We start from the raw sequence: 24,407 nt of genomic DNA on the forward strand, positions 1-24,407 counted from the left end.
TACTAATATCTTTAAAGCACCTGAAGTGCCAGAGACAACTGTCCCAGAAGAGAAAGTGCCTCTTACAACACCTAAAAAGCCAGAATTTAGAAAAACAGAGCCTCCTGCAACCAAAGGTATATATTGCCAGGAGGCATCTCCTGAGAAGAAATGTTTTCTATTTTCTTTGTTCATAACTGAGTCTATAAAATGTATCAGTTGTATGTAGACTAACTTGGGAAAGACTGTTTGGAGCATAGTCTGTCATGGTTGTGGACATTGTTACTGTGATTTTCTGTGTGCTAAGTGTCTTTAACTCTTTTATGTTTCATATGTACATTTATATACATGTAAATAAAAGGAATTAATATTTTTTAAAGTGCCTGAGGTGCCCAAGAAACCTGTCCCAGAGGAGAAAGTACCTGTTGCTGTTCCTAAAATACCTGAACCACTACCAAGTGAAGGTATATACCATCATAGCTATTACTGTAAGGACAATCCTTTGGCCTGTTCTTCCAAACATAAGCTTTAAAATAGATGTCTTTTTTTTCCCATTGTAATGTTTGTAAATTGTTCACTTCATATTTTGGATGATACCAGTCTATGTTTCTTGTATTTACTGTTACATTTTCATATTTGGAAGCAAAATATCACTTTCAAAACTAAATATTTTCAAGTGACTTATGCTCCTACACAGGGTATTCCTAGCAAAGTCTGTCTCTCTTTAAGATAATAATCAATTCTCACTAAATTTGAGTCTCTTAAAACCTAGTATTTATATTGCTATTATAATCCTAAATGAATTGAGAGCATTGAAGGTTTTATTCTTTCCAGTTACATCATCCACAAATTTAATGTTTAGTTTATATTGTATACCTAAAAAATACTATCCTTCGCACAACCCTGATTCATTCTTACAGAGAAAAAGAGTAGTTTTTCAAAAGCTTGCATTAACTGCTGAGGTAACAGATGCTGAGTGATTACTTACCCTCATGTGTATTTGTCTGTGTCTATTGGAGTAGCTTTCTTTTTAGTGATAACTACATAATTGTTCATGTGAAACAATCTTATCTTTGGAAACTTACACCAGTTGTCAATATTCTTTAAAGAATACGAAATCATAAAGGAGATTAAGCCTGAAGAAGCAGAAGAAATTCCAGTTGCAGAAGTAGAAGAAGCTTTACCAGTTAAAGGTATATACAGTACCTACTTAGAGGCTTCCAGACACCTTTCTTTCATTACTGTGCAGTTTTTTCTTGCTCTGTCACTCTCTGCACATGTACCTGTACGTTGTAGGTCTCTGTGTAATTCTTCCCATGTTATTATGTTTTGGAAATGAGTTCTGATCTCCTAATTCTAAGTACAACATACATATATTTTAAAAGCTTTCACTTTGTTTCTTGTCAACAAGAGTCTTCCCATCATTTGGTTTGCCACATTTGTTCTCATGTTATTAACATTCTTTTTAAGTCAGCTTGGATATTTGTATTGTGTGCATGCTACAAAGCAATAGCCTAAGGCTCTTTCATACTCCCATTTAATTCAATGAGATTTTTTCACTGACTTCATTGAAAATGGAAAATTACCATCTTTCCATTTGTACATTACTCTTCACATAACTACTGGGGTAGTAAATTTATACTAAATCTACCTAACGTTATTTAAAGCACCGGAACCTGAGAAGAAGATCCCTGAAAAGCGAAAACCACCACATCCTCCACCACCAACAGAAGATATTAAATTGGCAAAAGAACTACTTAAAGGTATAATCTCTGAAGCCACAATTAACAGTGGGAAATCAAACATATAATCCTTTTAAATTATACTGATGAATCTTGAAAAGCATGATTTTAGACATAGCAATTTGGGCCTTTTTTTTTTTCTTTTCTAATTTACTATGGCTCTAACGGTACGCCTTACTAATGCTCAGTCCCTTACAATTTTTTTTACCAGTGTTATGCCAAGTCAGTTTACATGGGTTCTTTTCAATAGTTATGAGGAAAAAAAATAAAATCTTAACCAAGTTAACACATTCTTCTATCTTTAACACAATTCTTCTATCTTTAACATGTTCTTACACATGAAAAGAATCCCCAGCAATAATTTGCTGGTGTTACTATATGAACATGGGTTTCAGATCAACTGTGCTTCTTACAGATCATCTGACTTCTTCCAAATAGTTAATCAGCCAGAATCTTAGCTTTGTAGCTCTTGTCTTTTTATTACATCAGTAGTATTAAGCAGTTGTTTGCATCTTTTAGAAAGTTCTTTTCTTTTTTGAATCTAATGATGTGTGTGGTAAAATTCAAATAATTTTCTTTAAAGCTCCTGAATTAAGGAAGAAAGTTGTGACTGCAAAACCTGGTGAGCCTCCCAAATTGGAACCCCCACCTGCTAAAGGTACCTAGCTAATATAAGGATCTTACTTAAATTAAGCCTCTCATGAGCCCGAAGTTGTAGTTCTCGGTATCATCTTCTTTCATTTGCTCAGAAATATCAAAAAGCTGTCTATGTTAGATTATGCTCAACAGTGGACTCTCCAGCTTGGATGTGTATGTTCATGTTATATTAATGTCCACTTCAGTCTCCCATCATGCAATTTATGAGATGCAAGAGGCAGAATCACAGAAGGGTGAGAGAGATTTTATAAGAAGTTTTGTCACTCGTGTAGATGCTCACTTTAATTCTCTGCTTAGGGAGAAATAAAAAATAACATACTGTTTAAATATATATAGCATTTTTCAAACATACTTAGTTTATTATTTGCCTATAATGTAACTTATTTTTGTGAGAGGATGTTTTCCAGAGATGGAGATGAATAATGAATTGAGTAAACTGCTTTAAAAGTACTCCCTTATATTTTTCATATGTACTGTAGCTTAAGGCAAGCTAAGCAGCTAAGCAGTGAACATCTTTTCTTAATGTTATTCCAAGTTTAGGAATTAAACTAACTGGATCCTTATGACCATCACAGATAGTTCAGATTAATAGATAATGTAACATAAGCCAGTAATGAAAGAGGAAAAGGAGATAAATATGTTATTATGATAACTCTCTGAGTACATAACTCTTATAGTTTTGTCAAACCATACTTCTCTTTTGTTGATTTGTATGAAAATTTCCTCTTCTGCATAAACCTAAAAGACAACTGTACGTAAACAATGTAGAAGAAGTGTTAAAACTATCAACTTCAATCTCAGCAGTTTTACCTTTTGCTTTTAATAATCAGTAGTGGACCAGCATTTGATTTGTGTGTTTGGAATGGTTAGTTGTTGGTTAGCTCTTACTGCTGCTATGAATGCATAATAAAATCTGGCATAATATTCTTTCAAGTGCCTGGACTTGTAAAGAAACCTCGCAGAGTAGTTCCTGAAGTTACTCCTCCACCAAAAGAAGAAGTTGTTTTGAAAAGAGGTACAGTAACTTGGCTCTGTTTTTAAAAACCCAGCATATTGACATTGTTCAGTATATTCCCCTAAGTAACATTTTTTTATGTGTGTGGTATGAAAATTACATGAACAAAGTAGTACCTGATACCTGTTTCTTGGAGAAAGCATTTATAGTTGCAGGGATGAAGTGGGCATATCCTGAAAATCTGTCAGTTCCAAAAGATCTGTGGTGAAAACAGAGCAGAAGAACACTGAAAATATGGTTCCTTATAACTCTTTTCTGTTTTCCTAATCTCTGTAAATTTTATACTAGAGTTGATAGTTTTCCACTGCCTTCAGCTTCTGGACCCCTAAATATTTTCCAGTGACAGTGTAAGTGTTATCAAAGTCACGTATGTAGCATCCGTATTCTCTTTTATGGTTTTCTTAGAAGTACTGCATGGATTGCAGAACCCCATGGTACTATTGGACATCAGTCCCCTTTCCTGCAAAGTCTGGAGCCTTCTGAATCACTTAATGCTTAATTATTGCTTAGAAAAAGGAAGTACTAATTCCAATTCTCTTTAAAATACCACAGCAGGATGATTCATGTCCATGTACCTTGCAGCTGACTTTCAAATTTCAGGCAACATAATAAAATATAGATATTTAGTTTTTCAGATGACAGTCTCATTAGATATCCAGATAGATGGATATCTGACAGGACAAAAATAAGTGAAGTAAGTAAAATGAAAAACAAACATTATATAAATTTGAGCTCTGCAAACATAACACTTGAAGATTCAGTCTTGTTCTCTCACAGAAGTCAACAGGAGTTTAATCCATAATCCTGCATCCTGAAAATCATCTGTAACTGCAGTTATTAATGCATAATTATGTATAATGAGTCATCATTTAAATATGATTAGAAATATTCGATAAGATATAATAAATTTTATTCTATCATGGACAGTTAACATTGACGTATTTCCTCTTAGATGGACTGCTGTTAATAAAAGCATCTTTTTGCTCTAGACAACTTCAGATTTTAAAAGGCCTTCAGAAGAGTATCTTGAATAGCTACACAAAATCTTCCATATCGAACTATATATCTTACATTCCTGTTTCTTCATGATTGTTGATATATTTTTAATCTTTTGTCTTGTTCACTGTCTTATTCTTTTGTTTACCTGTGCTTTAAAAACTGAAATTTCTTTCCTTTTAAAGTTCTTAAAAAGAAATCAGAAGAGGAAGAACCTAAACCAGAAAAAGAACCTAAACCAGAAGTTAAGCCAGTACCGACACCAGTAGAAAAAATTAAGAAACCTGAAGGTACTAGATTATATTCAAATTTATCTGGTAAATTATAATTTAAAAAAATAATCCTACTTTTAAGTAGTATTCTCTGAAATTCAGGAATAAAAGTGAGATTTTAAAAGATAGCCTGCCTTAACCTCATTATGTAAATTAAAGCTTTGCTGAAAGCACAACCAAATTTGATATCTACATTTGGGTCTGAATTCTGCATTTTGGGATTGTTTCTCAATCTTCACTGTGTATAGAAGAGATCTTTACAAATATTTTATAATACTGATAAAAATATAACTACAATGAAATAGTTAATCCAAGCATTTTGCAAATTTTTGCCCATTTAGTGTTCCTAATTTATTCAAATCTCACTCTTAAAATACATATTCCTAAACTTTATGAACATCTGAAACTGTTTACATCTAAAAAGAATGAAAACTTTTAAATACATTGGAGATAATAGTATTTGGGGATTCAAGGTGTTTCAATATATCCTACAAAATAAAAATAATTTTTTAAAGTCCCAGAAGTTCCTAAGAAGAAAACTGAGATACCCGTCATAAAAAAAGAGGAGAAACACGTGCCTGAACCACCTAAAGGTACAAACATGTGATGCTCATTTTCCTTATTGCAGCAACTAAATTATATTCATTGAGGAATATCATGCTATATTAACCTAATGCATTATTATCACCCAGTCTGCCCATGACTATTGTGTCATGATTAACCACTTTGCATTCTTCTGGATTTCTTGTTGTCTTCAATTCTTCAGTGCTTGAAACATTCATCTTTTTTCCATTATATTTTGCTTTACAAGAGTTCATCTCAAGTTAATTTCTTGCTTTCTGGCTAAATAGAATATAAAACAATAAATTCTGTCTTCGATTAACTCTCTCTGTATTTATGCTTCTAACTTTAATGTTCAATGGGATTACAAAACATGTAAATTAACCTATTTGTAATTGTGTTTGAAATGCCAGAACCTAAGCAAGCAGCTATCCCACTTCCTGGGCCTGAACCTAAACCTGCAGTAGGTAAGAATTCTTTAGTCATGAATACCGGTGCAACTTTTCTTGTGTATCTAGTATTTTCCATTCAGAGATCTCTGGCTAGAAGGATATTAAACAAATGTCTCCAGTATTACTAAGACTGGAACTTCATACAATCTAAAGAACATCATAATTAAAACAAAATTATTTATTAAAACAAATATATGAGAAGTCCTATTTTTTTTCTACAGCTCTAAAATCTCCAAAACCAGCAGCAGAACCAGCACCAGCTGTTACTACTCCAGTGACAGTCCCAGTGGTTGGAAAGAAAGCAGGTATTTATGTTTATTCTATGCTATTTATAGGATTTTTCTCTCCAAGATACCTAAATACCCCCAGGATAAAGAGAATGCAGAGCTGTACAATCATATAACTTGTTCATTACAGGAAGATTTGAGGTCCTATTTAAGGACCTTGTTATTCTAGGAACTGTCACCTAATCTAAAAGACAAATGTCTCTGACATACCATAGACATGAATCTGTGCTCTTGTTTCTGGATGGTGATGTGTGTGCCTTTATTTATTGTCATACTATGAAAATTGTGTATTCTGTTGATTCCTTGATGTTGTTTATGTCCTGATGTGTCTTGTGAACTGCATCTTGTATTTTCTGTTTAGCAAAAGAAAGGTTACACATTTCTAAACAATTCTTGTGTTGTTTGGTTTTCTGCTTTTAATTTGTTATTGAAGTCCTGAGGAAAAGTGTCATTGATGTTGAAGAACTAGAGTATTGCTATTTTCATTTGATATGCTTAGGACCCCAGATCATACCCTGCTGTGAAAAAGGAGCTGTGGAGAGTCCAATTCCTCTGAAGCACTCTGAGCCTGAGGTCCACTGGTAGAGCTGATGTACATGCTGCTTGCCCATCATTCAAAGGGTCTCATGTTACAGTAGACCTCAGATCCTGGGCACTTGAGAAGCCTAATCATGAATGTCTCTTGGCCCTTGATTCAGTGGTGTTATGCAGTGGCATAACTAACCCATTTTATACAGGTGGCCAGGTAGGCCTTGAAAAGCTGTCATTTTCTGCTGCTTTTAACCTGGATTGGATTTAAATTGGCAAACTAGTGGGACAATGCTCTGTACCATAACAGTATTTTGCTTAGGTCTTCTGTACTCTTTGTGTGTGCCATTCTTATCTTTCTTTTGTTTTGTAATTGTTTTGTAAGTTTTCTGTTGTGTGGAGAAAAAGTGTTCTATGTTCATTTTATTTCAGGTATAGCTGGAAAGTTTGTCTTAAAATATATTGTTCCTGATGCTTATTCTTATGGATTTTAACTCTCTAAATTACCTGTGAAACCTTTGTAGCTGCAGAAAAGCCTGATGCACCATCTGTACTAAAGCATAGAGATAAAATGCCCCCAGTGGAAGAAGAAAAGCCTGAGTCAATTGTGTTAAAGAAGATTTTGGTTGAGAAACATTTACATGTAAAAGAGAGAGTAAGTCCTAAGGAGACAGTTCTGGACATTCAGACAGCAGAGCCACTTGAGTTTAAAATCTCACTGGAAACAGCTGATGGAATACTGAAGCCAGAGGGAGAGGAGCAGGAGAAAGTGGCTCTTAAATACTTTATCCTGGCTCCTGAAGAAGAGGAGCCAGAAATGACACCTATAGTTTCAAGAAAGACTACCCTTACAGGTGAGAAAATAGAAGTTGCAATAGATCACATTACTTACGCAAAGGATGAACTACCACTACCTGATGAGGAATTGAAATGGATTTCTGTAGTATCTGAACACGCTGAAAAAGATTCTGGAGAAGAAAAGGGGGATGAAATTAAATTGCTTGTTCATGGGGAAGGTGCTGTAAAGAAAGTCTCTGACAAGTTTAGTGTTCTTCATGAAGGAAAGATTCCTGTGCATAAAAAAGAAGAGGAAATTGAGTCAACTTATGTACCTAAACGTATACCCAGAGAGCCATATGAGCCCAGGGACCAGAAAAGACTTCTAGGAAAAGGGAGAAATTCAAAAATCAGTTTGCAACATGAAGAATTTTCCATTAAGGATAAAACTTCATTTGTAAAGGATATCACAGAGGCAGGAATAGCTGAAACTCTTTTGCTTAGAACTGAAGAAGAGAGAGGAGTTTTTACTCTAGAGAAATCTGAAGTTCCTCTTGGAGAATCCATGAAGGAGCATGGCATACAAAATAAAATTCAATGGATTAAGAAATCTGGTACCACAGTAGCTGAAATTCCTATAGATAAGATTCTTAATAAAGAAGAAAGGAAAATGGAAATTATTCAAGATGATGAGAAAGATGAGAATCTGGACTTTACATCAGCAGAACTACATTCCTTAGACCTGTCTGAGGAGACTGAAGCAGCATTGAGAAAAGATGCTAACCTAGAACACCCCACTGAAGATGAGGAGGTTCCCAGAGAAAAAGCTTACATAATCTTTAAACCATCTGTTCTTAAACCAGTAGTAGTGGAAAGGAAAGCAAGAGAAAAATATTCTGCAGATGAAGAAGTTCATTATGAGGAGGGCTCAGGACAATTGTTGACTGGGAAAGCACTCCTAAGTGATAAAAAAACAGGCAAAAAGATTATACCAGAGAAGGAAGAGAAAACTACCTTCAGCACCCACTTAAAAAAAGACAAAATTAGACAGTCAAATGCCCCTGAAAAGCTGCCTGTGGAAAAAGAAGAATTTGGTACAGTGATTACAGAAGAAGGAATGGAAGGTGAAGTTTCCATAGGAGAACATGAAAAGGGAGTAAAAGATGAAATAGTTGACAGATCTGAGTCAGTAAAGAAAGTTCCCATTCAGCCACCAGGGAGTCAAGATAAAAAACAGTTTCAAGAAGTTTGTACCATTCAGGATGAATGTAAAGAAACTCCAGCTCTCAAAAGCAGCAAAGATAAAACTGAAGAAAAGAAATATTCTTTGACTGTGGAAGAAGTGACGCTTTCAGGAAAAGAACTTCCAGTGACAGAAAGTATATCAGATGAAAAAACATCAGCTAAACATGGCATTGGAAAAAGCACATCTGTTACCATGAAAAAAGAGAAGGGAAAGCTTTCAGACAAAATACCATCAGTGAAAGGAATCCCTGCAAATGGAGAAGTTACTTACTCCTCAAGCATAGGTAAGATAATAACTCCCAAGAAAGCAGAAAGAGAGAAAGAATACAAAAAATCAGAACCTGCTCACGTGACTGAGCAGGCCAGTAAACCTTCGAGTGAGAACAGGAATTTGGATGCACCTGGAGAATCACATGAAGTTCTGGATGTTCCTGCAAAGTCTCATGCAAAGCGAGGTGAGGAAGACCACTGCCAAATTCTTCCACGAAGTGCTTGTACTACTTGCTTCAGGAGAATACCATTTGCCATTGTGATGTTTTTGTTCTTTAACACCGTTCACAACTCCATCTAGTCTGTCAGCTGGCTATATTGGCATTCAGCCATTCTTGACGTGTTTGTCTTACCTGTCTGTGCATACATCTCTGTGATCAGTGTTCATTGTCTTAGTCTTTACACTTTTATAAGACTGCATAAATCATGTTGTATGCCGTTATCTTCTCATAAAAACTCACACATTTTTTCTAGTATTCATTCTTACATCCATTGCAATAAAATCTGTCCTGCATTTCATTCATATCATTCTCCCATTAAAAGTATCTTTTATATTTCCTTTCACAAAATGATGATGAGAAGCAACATAGCATGGGAAATACTTTCAAAAGTCTGAGATGATTCATCACAAGTCAGGCAACTAACAGAACATTGCTCACTTGTGAGACTATCATGTTGTCCTGAAACATGTATTTAATTTATACAACTTTTATTTTTGTTGTCTTCACTAGTAAAAGTGTGTGCTTTTTCTAAAAAAACCCACATAATTTGTAATAGGTACTTGAGCTATTTTGGTTGACAGGTGGGTATTAATCAAGGGCCTAATTGTGAGTAAAGTGTCAGGGAATGGCAGAATTGTACAAAATAACCGGCAGGACAATAAATTGAGGAACTAGGAGCTCCTAAGCTGTCTTTCAGTCCCCGCTGCTGAATATGTCTTTCCCATGCTTCAAGATATTGAACTTACCATCAAGATATAGACAGTATAAGTTGTATAAATACATACATATATTTTCCTTCCCTTGTATGTGTATATAACTAAAGGAAGAGAAAAGCTGATTTGTAAAAGAAACATTTGTCTTAATTTTAGTATGTATTTTTATTTAACTACATTCCTAATAATATTGCTGTTCTACTTCAGAGGCCAAGCCACCAAAAGAAGAAACTCCAAAGGGTATCAGTCCAGTCAAAGGTAGGATACTACAAGTCAATACCTACAAGCAAAAGCAATAAATCAGGATTAGTTTACTCATTTCTGAATCTGAATTACAGCCAAGAAGACACCTTCACCAGCAGATGCAGAAAGAAGGAAACTCAGGCCAGGCAGTGGTGGTGAAAAACCTCCTGAAGAGCCTCCATTCACTTACCAACTCAAGGCTGTACCACTGAAGTTTGTCAAGGAGATGAAAGATATAGTGCTAACAGAAGCTGAATCTGTTGGGTCTTCTGCAATCTTTGAAGTCCTTATTTCACCATCCACTGCAATTACCAGCTGGATGAAGGATGGAAGTAACATCCGAGAGAGCCCCAAACACAAGTTTATTGCTGATGGTAAAGACAGGAAGCTGCATATTATTGATGTCCAGCTGTCAGATGCTGGTGAATATACTTGTGTATTACGACTGGGGAACAAAGAGAAGACCTCTACAGCCAAACTTATTGTTGAAGGTATTCACTGTTTTGAGTTTATAAATTTAAAGGCTAGCTACTCCTCAAGCTAGAAGTACTGGTACTTTGTGAATTTACAGTGGTTGGTAGATACATCCTTTTGTTTCCATCAATCACTACACATATCGATTTAATATGTAAGGCATTTCTGACTCACACCTTCTGTGTACAAATGAGACAAATCAAAATGTTGCTTTTCCCACAGAACTCCCGGTGAGGTTTGTGAAAACTCTTGAAGAAGAAGTCACTGTGGTTAAAAGCCAGCCACTGTACTTAACATGTGAGCTTAACAAAGAAAGAAATGTGGTCTGGAGGAAGGATGGGAAGATCATCAAAGACAAGCCTGGGAAATTTGCTCTGGGCATTATTGGTTTGTCACATTCCCTCACGATCACTGATTCAGATGATGCTGATGCTGGCACTTACACTGTTACTGTGGAAGACACTGAGGTCTCATGCTCCTCTTGTGTTAAGGTAGTAGGTAAGCAATCAAAATCACGTTGTCCTTTCTCTGTAGGATATTTGGGCTGTTTTAAAATTAGAAAAGTTTTTTCTCATAGTATTACAATATTAATGGACAGATAAGATTTTTACAGCTACTCAAATCCTATTGTAATACAAAAGCTGTTATTTCTTCTATTTATGACCCATCTATTTGTAGCAAAAGTCTGCTAAGCTGTATTTTTATGTAATTTTTTGTCATGCAGAAGTGATAAGAGACTGGCTAGTAAAACCCATAAGAGACCAGCATGTGAAACCAAAAGGAACAGCTACTTTCACCTGTGACATTGTCAAGGATACACCAAACTTTAAATGGTTTAAAGGAGATGAGGAAATCCCTGCTGAACCAACTGACAAGACAGAAATCTTGAAAGAAGGAAATAAAATTTTCCTAAAAATCAAGAATGCTGGCCCTGCTGATGTTGGGGAATATTCAGTGGAAGTTGAAGGTCGCAGATACCCAGCTAAACTGACCCTTGGTGGTAAGGAAGCTTATTTTATTATATTTAATCAGTTCATAGGCCAGTGTTCAAAAACCTCTAAACAAACAAACAAAAAAGGTAACCTGAATTATTATAAAGCTCTACCAAAACTTGACCTAATTATAGATGTGTTCATTTGTGCATTCTAGATCGTGAAGTTGAACTGCTGAAACCATTAGAGGATGTTACAGTTTACGAGAAAGAAACAGCAAACTTTGATACAGAAATATCTGAAGATGATATTCCTGGTGAATGGAAGTTGAAAGGAGAAATCCTGAGACCCTCACCTGTAAGCATCCTTGAATTTTACAAAACAATTTATTTAAATTAAACACTGTGAACAGGTTGCCTTGAGTCTTTATGGTAAGATCTTTGCAGGTCTGTCATTGCTACACAGTCCAGAACATAGAAAGGGTAAGCATTGTGGTGATTAAAAAACACTGGTTCTCTAAGAATTATATGCTATAAAAGCTAAGTTTTGAAGGGCTTCATTTTCTCAAAGGATTACAGAACATTATTTAGACAATAATAAAAATATCCTACACACATTGCTAGGAATAATGCTGACATTTAAAAGAAGTGTGAAACTTCTGAACTGCAGAAGGTTCTGAAGAAAGGTACTGCATTTTTTTATTGTTGATTAGAAGTGTTAACTTTCCTTGAAAAGCAATTCCAATCTTTTCAGCTGACTCTTTACTGCGTATAAAAAGTTTCTAGAATCCTTTATTAAAAATACCTAGCAGTAAGGCATTGGCATTGTATTTACCAAAGTCTGTCATCTCTCCAGACTTGCGAAATCAAAGCTGAAGGAGGAAAACGCTTCCTAACCTTGCACAAAGTCAAGTTAGAGCAAGCTGGTGAAGTCCTTTACCAGGCACTTAATGCAGTTACTACAGCTATCCTGACAGTGAAAGGTATGATGCACCATGAAGTATGATTTCAACTTAAACAGAGTTCACATGGAGCACATTACAAATAATGTGTTCTGTTTTGCTTCCAGAAATTGAACTGGACTTTGCTGTGCCACTAAAAGATGTTACTGTCCCTGAGAGGCGCCAAGCAAGGTTTGAATGTGTCCTTACCAGAGAGGCCAATGTTATATGGTCTAAGGGCACTGACATACTCAAGATTGGAGAAAAATTTGACATCATTGCAGATGGAAAGAAGCATATTCTTGTAATCAATGACTCTCAGTTTGATGATGAGGGAGAATACACTGCTGAAGTGGATGGCAAGAAGAGCACAGCAAGGCTGTTTGTGGAAGGCAAGTATCTTCTTATGAACAAAACAATAAAAAATGGATAAAGAATGTATCTTTTAGAACCACATTAGCCTTTTTCTGATGGTATTTATGTGTCTACTTTACAGGTGTGAGGCTGAAGTTCATCTCACCTCTACAGGATCAAACAGTGAAAGAAGGGGAAACAGCTCACTTTCAGTTTGAGCTTTCTCATGAAGGCATGCTAGTAAAATGGTACAAAAATGACAAGAGACTCCACACAAGCAGAACAGTTTTTATTACTTCAGAAGGCAAAGTTCATAAACTAGAAATGAGAGAAGTAACACTTGATGATATCTCCGAAATAAAGGCCGTAGTCAAGGACATGAACACACAAGCAAACCTCAGAGTCTTAGGTAATTACATAAATAATTTAAAATATGGTATATAATATGTATAAACAATTTTTATAAGTAGAAAGTGACAAAATATTGGTGTTCTAGTAAATTTATATTACTAATTTACCATTTCATATCCACTATGCCTTCTGTAGAGGCCGATCCATATTTCACTGTGAAATTACAAGACTACAGTGCTGTGGAGAAAGATGATATTATTCTGGAGTGTGAACTCAGCAAAGATGTGCCAGTAAAATGGTACAAAGATGGCGAAGAACTAGTAGCTTCCAACAGAATTTCCATAAAAACAGATGGTTTGCGCCGTATCCTGAAGATCAAGAAGGCTGCAGAGAGTGATAAGGGTGTTTATGAGTGTGACTGTGGAACTGACAAGACAAGTGCTAATGTCAGCGTTGAGCGTAAGTTATCATCCCTTGGCTAAGGGAAAGTACTGAAACCTTTGTAAAACAGTGTAGACAGACAGATGCTCTCGAGAGTACAGCACCAAAAATTGTACCTTTAGAAAACAAGCTGTTATGATGAATAGCTGAAATATCTAGATTTACAATTATTAAGAGTATTTACAAGAGACAATATATCTTAAGATACATAAATGGTTGTTGTAAAGACAGTGATGATCAATTATTCTCTATGTCCATTTACAGTCAGGAAAAAAAAGCAGTTAGTTTAATTCACTGTAGCAGATATCTGGGTTAATTATGAGGAAAAATATTCATACTAAAAATAACTAAACTTTCAGACATATTATAGAAGGAGGTTGTAGACTGCCCAAACTTGCAGCTTTTTAAAAAGAGGTTAAAAAAACATTTATCAGTGATAGCATTTGAATGCCCTGAAGAAGGGATAGGGAGGGAGTTGAGATCCTTTCCAGTATTACATTTCTATGGTATAAAATGAGTGAGAAAACAAATGTGAACTTTGGGGTTTTTTTTATTTTAGCTCGCTTAATTAAAGTGGAGCGCCCACTGTATGGAGTAGAAGTATTTGTTGGTGAAACAGCACGTTTTGAAATTGAAATTTCTGAGCCTGATGTCCATCCTATATGGAAGCTAAAGGGAGAAACCCTAACACCTTCACCTGTAAGGCTGCTGCTTTATTTTTGAACCATAATTTACACTAGAAAAAACATATTTAATCATAATGTTTTCTGAGAGGTTTCTTACAATATTCATATTTGGGGGGGGGGTGGGGTGTGTTTCTTCATCACCAGGACTGTGAAATCATTCAGGATGGGAAGAAGCATACTCTTGTCCTTCATAACTGCAAACTTGATATGACTGGAGAAGTGTCTTTCCAAGCTGCTAATGCTAAAAGTGCTGCTAATCTGAAAGTGAAAGGTACAGTCTGCATTTTGCCAACATTTCCATGTGTATCTCAGGGCATTAGAACAAATCTAGCAGCAGAATAGTCTATATGAACCTATCACTGAACTGAAAGTGCTCTTCTTTTATTTCAGAATTGCCTCTCATCTTTATCACTCCACTAAGTGACGTGAAGGTCTTTGAGAAGGATGAAGCCAAGTTTGAATGTGAGGTGTCCAGAGAACCCAAGACTTTCCGCTGGTTGAAAGGAACACAAGAGATCACTCCCGATGAAAGATTTGAAATTATTTCAGATGGAACAAAGCATGCTCTGATTATTAAATCTGTTGCATTTGAAGATGAAGCTAAATACATGTTTGAAGCTGAGGATAAGAGAACAAGTGCCAAGCTAATTATTGAAGGTTTGTCTGACTTTGCCTTTCTCGGAAAGATTTGCACTGTAGTCCTTGAATAGTTTTTATTAATAACATTATTGTTAATGAAATGTTATGCTGTTATAGGTATCCGCCTGAAATTCATTACTCCTCTCAAGGATGTAACAAAAAAGGAGCGAGAAACTGCAGTGTTCACTGTGGAACTCTCCCATGAAAATATCCCTGTTGTCTGGTTCAAGAATGACCAGCGATTACATACCAGCAAAGTGGTTTCAATGGCAGATGATGGCAAATTCCATACACTCACAATCAAAGATCTTACTATTGATGATACTTCTCAGATTAGAGTAGAAGCTATGGACAAATCCTCAGAAGCTAAACTCACTGTTCTTGGTAAGAATACCCAAAAGAATTTACATGATGTATAATGTCAGAAGAGTCTTACTGATGAAAAATGGTGATCAGAAAGTCTTGGGGTTGGTTTTGGTTTGGTTTGGTTTGGTTCGGTTTGGTTTGGTTTGGTTTGGTGGGGTTTTTTTGGTTTGGCCTAAATCTAAATTGTGATTTTTGACAATTTTACAATTCATTTGTCTTCTTTGGGTCTCCATTTCCCCATTCACAAAGGATAATTAAAATAACTTTAAAATTTCTTGCAACTGTTGCAAAATTAACTATTAGATACTTAAACGGTGCTCTGAAACTCCTAGAGCACCAAAACAATGTTGTCAGCAATATTAGGAGTATACTGAATTGCTTCTCAGATTTTTGTTGTTTTCTCTTTTTGCAATACAGCTGTACAATATTTCTAAGGACTATATTTAATCCTTCTTGCCGGGCATAAACAAGAAATTTATTTTATGGTAACAGCTAATTGTCCTTTTTGAAAGACTAAAACTTCAGACTGAAACATATCTTAACTTTTGCTTGCAGAGGGAGACCCTTACTTCACTGGGAAGCTGCAGGATTACACTGCTGTAGAGAAAGATGAAGTAACCTTACAATGTGAAATCAGCAAAGCAGATGCCCCAGTGAAATGGATGAAGGATGGCAAACCAATTACTCCATCAAAGAATGTTGTTATTAAGGCTGATGGTAAAAAGAGAATCCTTATCCTCAAGAAAGCTTTGAAGAAAGACATTGGACAATACACTTGTGACTGTGGTACTGATCAAACCTCTGCTAAACTCAATATTGAAGGTATGGTTATTTTACTGGACTGCTCTGCAGTAGAGGTCTTTTTGGATCTGTTGGAGACTGAGGGAATCAATCACTTTTTTTCCCCCCCCCCCCCCCTCCAGACCGGGATATTGAGATTATACGTCCACTATACAGTGTGGAGGTGATTGAGACAGAGACTGCCCGTTTTGATATTGAAATTTCTGAGGAAGGTGTCCATGGCAATTGGAAGCTAAAAGGAGAACCCCTGACTGAATCAGCTGTAAGCAAATATTTCAGGATGTTTCTTATGTGTGTCTCAACAATTTGCAGGGAGGTAGGGTGTGAAGGAGAAGAAGGTGGCTGCAGAAACTAAATGAAATCTCTTCCTGTTTTAAATAAGGGTCAATATAATAAAAATAATATTTTTTCATTAATAACTTTTAAAATGTAGTACAAACTTAATCCAAAATATTATATAAAATAGCTAAATAATAAATTAATTTACATAAATAAGTACATTCTGTATTGCTAGTCCCTAACAATCATGTATCCAAAGTGCATAGACCTCATGGAACTTACTTAAACATGGCATTTAAAAATACAAACTTTAGGTTGTCTGCATTTACCTTTGGGCTTTGAGTTATGTTTGGTTTAAATAGATGTAGATCACATTTTAAAACTCTTTTCCATTATTATGACGGCTAAAATTGTTTTAAAATGCTATAATTTAATCAAATATTCTTAATTCCTTACTGGAAGGATCTGGAAATTAAGAAACAATACAGTCACGACTGGCAATAATTTGACAACTCTTTGATGTAACAGTACCTATGTGAATAATACACAAAGATCAGAAGTTCCATGATAATCAGTGTCTGCATAAAAGAAAAAGACCCTTCTCGAGGAAAGGTCACAGCACAAGCTCAGTAATTTCTAGTTCCCTTAGGCCTTTGACTGGTCTACATATAGATATATTGGCTAGTCAATCAGCACATACTATTCACCAACATGAACGTGTTGCCTCTTGCCCTTTCTTTCTAAGAAGCAGCAGACTGTATTAGGAAGACACTTTGAAAGGAAAGGCCTATGAATGAAAGTTTATAAGGTATATTGCAGGTGGCAGTGGGCCTAAGTATTGTGAATGGAGGAGGAGATAACAGAGGCATAATATGTGAGAAGTAGGGGCTCTTGTGGTAAGAAGCACAAAAAAGATACTGAAAAAATTTTTTCATTTCTCTTCTTGCAGGAATGTGAAATCAAGGAGGAAGGCAAAAAGCACTTCCTTACGCTGTACAATGTACGCTTAGATCAAGCTGGTGGAGTAGATTTCCAAGCAGCAAATGCCAAATCTGGTGCTCACCTTCGAGTGAAACGTAAGCATCTTTTAAACTGAAATTAATTAATTAAGTGAAAACAAGGTACTCATTGCCTCTTTGGAATGGGTGGACAAATCTCTATACTGTACTGAACACACAGCAATTCTTTCCAGAACAGCAACTCAAGGATTAATTACTCAAGTCATCTTAACTTTTTTAGTTAAGGAATGTCCTATATGTTTTTTAACCTTGTATACAGTTTATTCATATAGGAGAAGTAAAAATAAGGAGATGGCCTTGAAGGCTACTTCATGGTCTGGCATCATATGTTGTTATGAAATCTAAGTATTACAAGCAAAAGCTTTATTGCATTAAAGTATCATGTTAACCTGAGAGGATGGGATCACAGTGATATCTGGGGATAGGGTTAAGAGTTTGATGGACAGGGACAGACCACATGGTTGAAGACCACTTGTTTCCCACTCCAATCCTAGTCCTCACTATTTTGGAAAACACATGCCTTATCTAGCAAGAGGTATGCAAGGCTTGGCAGGAAGACAGATGCACGGCAACTTTCCTGCTGACCTTGTTCAATTTAAAGAAACAAGCTCTGCAAATAGAAATTTTTAGGTGACCAGCCCTCCCCCTACAAACCCAGGGTGGCCTCTTCTATTTAGGGAATTTAAAGAGCAGCATTGCGATGTCTGTCTTTCTTGAGGGAAGCCACCATGGAGATTAGTACATAAGGGCAGTAGCTTTCTCTTGGGTAGAAGTAACTAATCAGAAAATCATGTCTTCTCCTTACCAAGCTCGAGTAATTGGTTTGCTGAGACCCCTCAAGGATGTAACAGTGACAGCTGGGGAATCAGCAACCTTCGACTGTGAACTCTCTTATGAGGGAATCCCAGTAGAGTGGTTCCTGCAAGGAAAGAAACTGGAGCCCAGTGATAAGGTAAAGAAACTAAACTTTATTTTTCCTCATGTTTCCTCCTCCTTCCTCTCTTTCAACTCTCTTCCCCTCTTTATTTCTCATTTCCTCTCTGCCAGTAGAAGTACTAAGGCACAGCTATACAGTAGTTCTGTTGTGCTAAATGGTAAATCATCACTAAACCAGATATAGCATCTTTTTTCCCCAGAAATTCCAGTGTCCTGGAATACTACATGTATTAAAGGGAATCTAAGGTTCCAAAATATCAATCACTACAACAGTGATTTTGTGCCTGATTCTGTTGGAGACTCAGCCACAAGAGTACTGAATGATTTTTGTTCAGGTTAATTGTAGTTACAGTGAGAGGGTTTTGAAAGGTGCTATCAGGAAATGCTTTTTTTCTCCTGAATGCTGAGTTGCAGTCCAATTCTGCATATAAGGGGATTAAGAGGATTCAAATTCCATTTCAGGCATTTGTTCTGGCTCTCCAGATAAGTTTCTGGGCAGATTTGCTTGTCAAGCACTTCTCACCAGCTATTTTTAACCCTTCATCAAGTGCTGGCTCTTAACTCTGAGATCTGAGCAGCCTGGAATGCAGTCAGTTTAATATTTAAAGTTAATGTTAGAGTAAATACATAAAGAAACTTAAAGAAATACATTAAGAAACATAAAATATAAATAGGTATCACTGGTTTTAAGACTTCTTTTTCATGTACTAGGCCTAAGGGAGATAATGCAAATGAAAATACAAATTGGAAACCTCACACAAAGCCAACTTTCAAACTTTCAGAGGAAAGTTTCAGAACCTGTAATAATGCTGCTAATAATACTTTGGTACAGATTTTTTTTTTTCTTTTAAATATAATTTTAACATACTATTTTCAGGTTTTACTAGATCTTTCTGAGCTTCACCAAATTTGCCTAAATAAAAAATATTTCATTAAAAAAAAAGAATATAGAAATAGGAAAAGAAAAGCGGTCATCATGATAGGTGATCCTATTACAGTATATAAGGACACATATAGAAAATTGAAACTCAGCAGATGAGACATAATAAATAAATCAAGGTAATCACTTCTGAGTCTAGGAATAAAAATGTGGGAAGCTATTGATCAGTGCAGTGCCTTGATAGTTATTACTGCCTGGCAAGAAAATACTATATGTTCAATAGTCTGTATGATGGGATGTTATTTTGCTATTATCTGTCTCAGCTATCATTTTAAGTACATGAAAAAAAAAAATCCAGATTTTCATTCAGTTTACCTATACAGTCAAAATTGTCAGTTGACTTCAGCTGAAATTTTATCAAGAAGAAATTCAGAGCAAATCATATATTTACTTGATGCATCACTTTCTGCCCATTTAAAATAGCCTCTTGAAACACTTTTACTACTGTCTTCAAGAATCAATCTAATTGTAGAAGTGTTTCATTTCAACTGTTTTTAATTCAAACCATAATTTTACGTTTGTGGCTGGCATTCAGCTGTACGCATGTAACCTTTATTGAAGTGACTTCTTTGTTTATCTTTACTGCTTATCTTGAACAAATCTATATTTGGCTTCATCCTAATCTCTTTCAGATGAGCATTCACTAGAGCTAGTTTTCAGGGTCACAATGACCATTTGGGAGGAAGGACAGCCTCTTAGTTCCTTCCTTCTTTCTGAAGCAAAATGGACTGCCTTCTCAAAAGTAACTTAATCTTTTATGTTTCTTCCTTAGCAGAAGCTCACTTTTCCCTTTTATTTTTCTAAACCAGCATCTACTACTTGATCACTAACTTCTCTGAAAATAAATAAATAGAATTCTTCAAGAGCTATGTTAAAATTTACAGCATGAACGAGTAGCAGCCGTCTTAACGACTGCAATGCAGGATGTATCCTTGAATCCCCCAGGTCCACTCCTAGAGAAAAGGGATGTTTGTGTAGGAGTGGCCCAATGCAAACTCATGATTGCAAAGTAGTTTCAGCAATAGATCAACATGGAAATGGGTTATTTAGGCAGAAATTTTTACCTAAATTTAATAGTAGAAAGTCAAATTGGCACTTAAAAAAGAGTGTATGAGGTGGGTGCCAAACCTCTTTATATCTTTCTGAAAGTTTTTACTTTAGATGGAGCCAGGAGTAATACCAACATTTTCCCATAAATTTACTTATTTTGGTATTTATTAGTACCTGTTCAAAATAAACATGACCTCAAGTCAGCCTCATTTTGAACTTTGATAGTAGACTCAAGTTTTCTAATACAAGGACACAGATAGCTTAAAACAAGGGGAAACTTAAAATTACAGTTTCTTGCAAGTGAAAGGACAAAACAGAAATGATTCTCAAAATCCTCAAAGCATTTGTGTCTTGAGCTATATCTAGTATATGCAAAAGAAAATTATCAAAATTTCATAGAAAAGTAAACAACCAAACTCCACAGATGGATAACAATAAATATCAATGCTATTTCATTAAATATTTCTTAAATATTTGTTGTAGACACTTACAAAGGTTTTTTTTTTTGTGTACTTCATAAGGTTGTGACACGTGCTGAAGGGAGAGTTCACACACTTATTCTTAGAGATGTCAAGTTAACAGATGCAGGAGAGGTATCATTGACAGCAAAAGATTTCAGAACTCAAGCAAATCTTTTTGTGAAAGGTAAGTCAGTCATTTTAATTATACCATAGTGGGTGTTAATGCTGCATTCATAATTCACCCTGGAATAGGATGTTCGTATACCCCATATATCAAATTAGTAGGATCATACATACAATATTGGACTGATAGATAACTTTCCTGATTAAAAAAGCCACTTACTTAAAATCTTTATGCTTCACAGAAGAGCTGAGGAAAAAGGGTGACTACTGGAAATGTGTAAGACATGAGAGATGATTGATCAGTTCATTAGGATTTCCAGGGCTTCATTGCAGACTTGAACATTCAATTGTCTTCAAAATGACCCACAAATACTGGCCCTTATGGCTCCCAATGGCTTTTTTCTGCTCTTTGAAGTATCCAGAAACCTTTGAGACCACAACTACACCATCAGTCAGTGACATAACATTGATTGTATACCCACTTGCACTGCTTGCAAGCTGTGTATGGCTAAGTCGTCAAAAAAGTGCACACACTTTAACTAATTTAGTAATTCAAGGAAAAATAAAAAATCCTTCCTTAAGTTCAGAGTATAACTTCAGAGCCACTGAGATCACATGGCTGTAGTTCAGTTAAAGAAACTGAGTTGCAAGGCTTTGTGATGATTTGTGAGTAAAAAACCCATTGACAAGGATACCATTCAGTGTAATCTCACAGTAGGCTGAAAATAAAGAAATTCACTGAATTAACTGAACATGTCTGGGCATTAAAAATAAAAAATAAAAAAACACCTTCAGCAGAGATGTCTAAGAGCCTTTTTGGTTATTCGGTCAAGGAAAATTAATAAACGGTATGGGACAGTTCTGTACTGGGAGAGGGCTGCCTATAATTTAGATCTTTTCTATCAAAAATCTATCTGTTTCTCCTAGAACCCCCAGTTGAATTTACTAAACCACTTGAGGACCAGACTGTTGAAGAGGAGGCTACTGCAATACTGGAATGTGAAGTTTCCAGGGCAAATGCAAAAGTTAAATGGTTCAAAAATGGAGAACAAATTCACAAAACAAAGAAGTATGATATCATTTCTGATGGCAGGGTCAGAAAACTCATTATCCATGGCTGCACACTGGATGATGCAAAAACATATACCTGTGATGCTAAGGATTTTAAGACATCATGTTTTCTTAATGTAGAACGTGAGTAATTTACAATTTTCTACAAAATGTGTGTTTTAAATGCTATGTACTAGTCTCTATGGCAATAATATGAATGTCAGCAATTTATTCTTCTTTACTGGAGACTTTCCTCTACTAAAAATTTTCTTTTCTCTTACAGCTATTCGTGTTGAGTTCTTGAAACCCCTAACTGACCTTGAAGTTAAAGAGAAAGAATCTGCTCGGTTTGAATGTGAAATCTCTCGTCCAGGCGTCAAGGTCAATAATAATACTTTTTAATCTGGGTAACTTCTTCAGCTAGAGCTTTTTTTTTTTCAGTTGACAACTTTATTATATTGTTACAAAAGAACAGACAATGGAAATGCATGATGAGTATGTTAATATTAATAACCGTGTTTATTTGTTCTAAAACAGGTGAAATGGTTTAAGGATGGCATTGAAATTAGAAAAGGCAAAAAGTATGACATAATTTCCAAAGGTGCAGAACACATTCTTGTTGTCAGTAAATGTGTCTTTGATGATGAAGCTGAATATGCCTGTGAAGCAAAAACAGCTCGAACTTCAGGCCTACTTACAGTGATAGGTAAACACAGTGGTTTAGAATCTAATCTATGAACAAGAAAAGATGTTTTTCTGGTGAAAGACTTTAATCATCTTTTGAAATTCTTGTTGCAGAGGAAGAAGCTGTTTTCACAAAAAATCTTCCTGATCTTGAAGTAAATGAAAATGACACTGTAAAATTGATCTGTGAAGTTTCAAAGCCTAGTGCCGAAGTTACTTGGTTTAAAGGAGATGAGGAGGTGCCTGATGGTGGTAGATTTGAACACATTTCTGATGGCCGAAAGAGAATTCTGCTTATACGTAATGCTCATCCTGAAGATGCTGGCAAATACACTTGCAAGCTCCCAAGCTCTAGTACAACAGGAAAACTTACTGTACATGGTAAGAGAGTTACTTTGATGGCCTTGTTTTCTGGGAAATAAATAAATAAATAAATAAATAAATAAAATCAGTAAGAATACACAACTTGTTTTATTCTCTTCATAAGCAAAAATTAAAAGAAAATCATATATATCTACAAAAATGTTTCTTTCAGAACTTGCAGCAGAATTTCTTACTAGACCACAAAATCTTGAGGTGCTTGAAGGAGACAAAGCTGAATTTGTCTGTTCAGTATCCAAAGAGGCAATTACAGTACAGTGGCTGAGGGGTGACACGGTCCTGGAGCCTGGTGATAAGTACAACATCATTTCAGATGGCAAAAAGAGAATACTTGTGGTTAAAGACTCTATTCTAGGAGATGCAGGAAAGTATACTGTCATGGTTGGTGAAGCTAAAGCTACAGCACGGTTAACAGTGATTGGTAAGTTTTGTTTTATCAATGTGCAGGTGCATATTTTGTTGCATTCCTTATACTACATGATGTCTTATTTCTTCTATTTTCTCAACTTCAGAAAAACTCAGGATTATAACTCCCCTCAAGGACCAAGAAGCTAATGAGGGTCAAGAAATTATCTTCAACTGTGAAGTCAATAAAGAAGGTGCCAAAGAGAAGTGGTACAAAAATGATGAAGCGATATTTGATAGTGCAAAATACATTATTGTCCAGAAGGATTTAGTTTACACCCTCAGAGTCAGAGATGCACAGTTGAAAGATCAAGCTACCTATACTATCTCACTGTCAAACCAGAGAGGTGAACACGCCAAAAGCTCTGCTGCCTTAACAGTATTAGGTAAAAACTTGCACTGTATTAAAATTATTTCATCATCTTACATTCAATTTCACATCAGGATCATGAGGATGTAAATTAATTACTTCTTTGGGGTTTTTGTCTTAACAGAGGAGGAACTCAGAATTGTTGAGCCCCTTGAAGACATTGAGACCATGGAAAAGAAAACTGTCACATTCTGGTGCAAAGTCAATCGCCTTAATGCAACCCTCAAATGGACAAAGAATGGTGAAGAGATCACGTTCAACAAGCGCATTTTGTACAAAATTGATAAATACAAACATTCACTCATCATTAAAGACTGTGGGTTTATAGATGAAGGTGAATACACTGTTACCGCTGGACAAGACAAATCTGTTGCAGAGCTTCTCATCACAGAAGCACCAGCAGACTTCATTGAACATCTCCGGGATCAGACTGTCACTGAATTTGATGATGCTGTCTTTACATGCCAGCTTTCCAAAGAGAAAGCCAGTGTACGATGGTACAGAAATGGAAGAGAAATCAAAGAAGGCAAAAAGTATGTACATTTCATTATGCTTGTTAATATGCTAAACATGATTGTTTTACTTTGTTGCTTTGTCTGGAAACTAAAATACTGCTTACTTTTCTCCGCCATAAAGATACCAGTTTGAAAAGGATGGAAATCTGCACAGATTAATCATAAAAGACTGTAGACTAGATGATGAGTGTGAATATTCCTGTGGAGTGGATGACAGGAAATCTAGGGCAAGACTTTTTGTTGAAGGTATGT

At 35.7% G+C, this 24,407-nt stretch overlaps 1 protein-coding gene across 2 annotated transcripts in view; it reads left to right on the forward strand.

The window, feature by feature from the left end:
* The window catches only part of LOC142031228 (titin-like), a 244,865-nt gene that overhangs the window by 133,886 nt on the left and 86,572 nt on the right, over window positions 1-24,407 (forward strand). For both annotated transcript variants that reach the window (XM_075028344.1, XM_075028345.1), the window contains 37 exons: window positions 18-116; window positions 360-443; window positions 1,089-1,172; window positions 1,647-1,742; window positions 2,305-2,379; window positions 3,313-3,393; window positions 4,575-4,679; window positions 5,177-5,254; window positions 5,636-5,689; window positions 5,896-5,979; window positions 7,014-8,966; window positions 9,923-9,973; window positions 10,054-10,449; window positions 10,655-10,930; window positions 11,157-11,432; window positions 11,582-11,721; window positions 12,220-12,346; window positions 12,433-12,696; window positions 12,801-13,067; window positions 13,205-13,468; window positions 14,010-14,149; window positions 14,281-14,407; window positions 14,527-14,793; window positions 14,893-15,159; window positions 15,697-15,963; window positions 16,065-16,204; window positions 17,171-17,297; window positions 18,050-18,192; window positions 20,688-20,811; window positions 21,678-21,944; window positions 22,084-22,181; window positions 22,338-22,506; window positions 22,599-22,865; window positions 23,020-23,286; window positions 23,378-23,656; window positions 23,765-24,173; window positions 24,277-24,401. In XM_075028344.1, coding sequence (XP_074884445.1) covers window positions 18-116; window positions 360-443; window positions 1,089-1,172; window positions 1,647-1,742; window positions 2,305-2,379; window positions 3,313-3,393; window positions 4,575-4,679; window positions 5,177-5,254; window positions 5,636-5,689; window positions 5,896-5,979; window positions 7,014-8,966; window positions 9,923-9,973; window positions 10,054-10,449; window positions 10,655-10,930; window positions 11,157-11,432; window positions 11,582-11,721; window positions 12,220-12,346; window positions 12,433-12,696; window positions 12,801-13,067; window positions 13,205-13,468; window positions 14,010-14,149; window positions 14,281-14,407; window positions 14,527-14,793; window positions 14,893-15,159; window positions 15,697-15,963; window positions 16,065-16,204; window positions 17,171-17,297; window positions 18,050-18,192; window positions 20,688-20,811; window positions 21,678-21,944; window positions 22,084-22,181; window positions 22,338-22,506; window positions 22,599-22,865; window positions 23,020-23,286; window positions 23,378-23,656; window positions 23,765-24,173; window positions 24,277-24,401 — 8,337 coding nt within the window. The remainder of the gene's footprint in view (window positions 1-17; window positions 117-359; window positions 444-1,088; window positions 1,173-1,646; window positions 1,743-2,304; window positions 2,380-3,312; window positions 3,394-4,574; window positions 4,680-5,176; window positions 5,255-5,635; window positions 5,690-5,895; window positions 5,980-7,013; window positions 8,967-9,922; window positions 9,974-10,053; window positions 10,450-10,654; window positions 10,931-11,156; window positions 11,433-11,581; window positions 11,722-12,219; window positions 12,347-12,432; window positions 12,697-12,800; window positions 13,068-13,204; window positions 13,469-14,009; window positions 14,150-14,280; window positions 14,408-14,526; window positions 14,794-14,892; window positions 15,160-15,696; window positions 15,964-16,064; window positions 16,205-17,170; window positions 17,298-18,049; window positions 18,193-20,687; window positions 20,812-21,677; window positions 21,945-22,083; window positions 22,182-22,337; window positions 22,507-22,598; window positions 22,866-23,019; window positions 23,287-23,377; window positions 23,657-23,764; window positions 24,174-24,276; window positions 24,402-24,407) is intronic.

The sequence above is a fragment of the Buteo buteo genome, chromosome 5 (assembly GCF_964188355.1).
Source record: "Buteo buteo chromosome 5, bButBut1.hap1.1, whole genome shotgun sequence".
Taxonomy (NCBI): domain Eukaryota; kingdom Metazoa; phylum Chordata; class Aves; order Accipitriformes; family Accipitridae; genus Buteo; species Buteo buteo.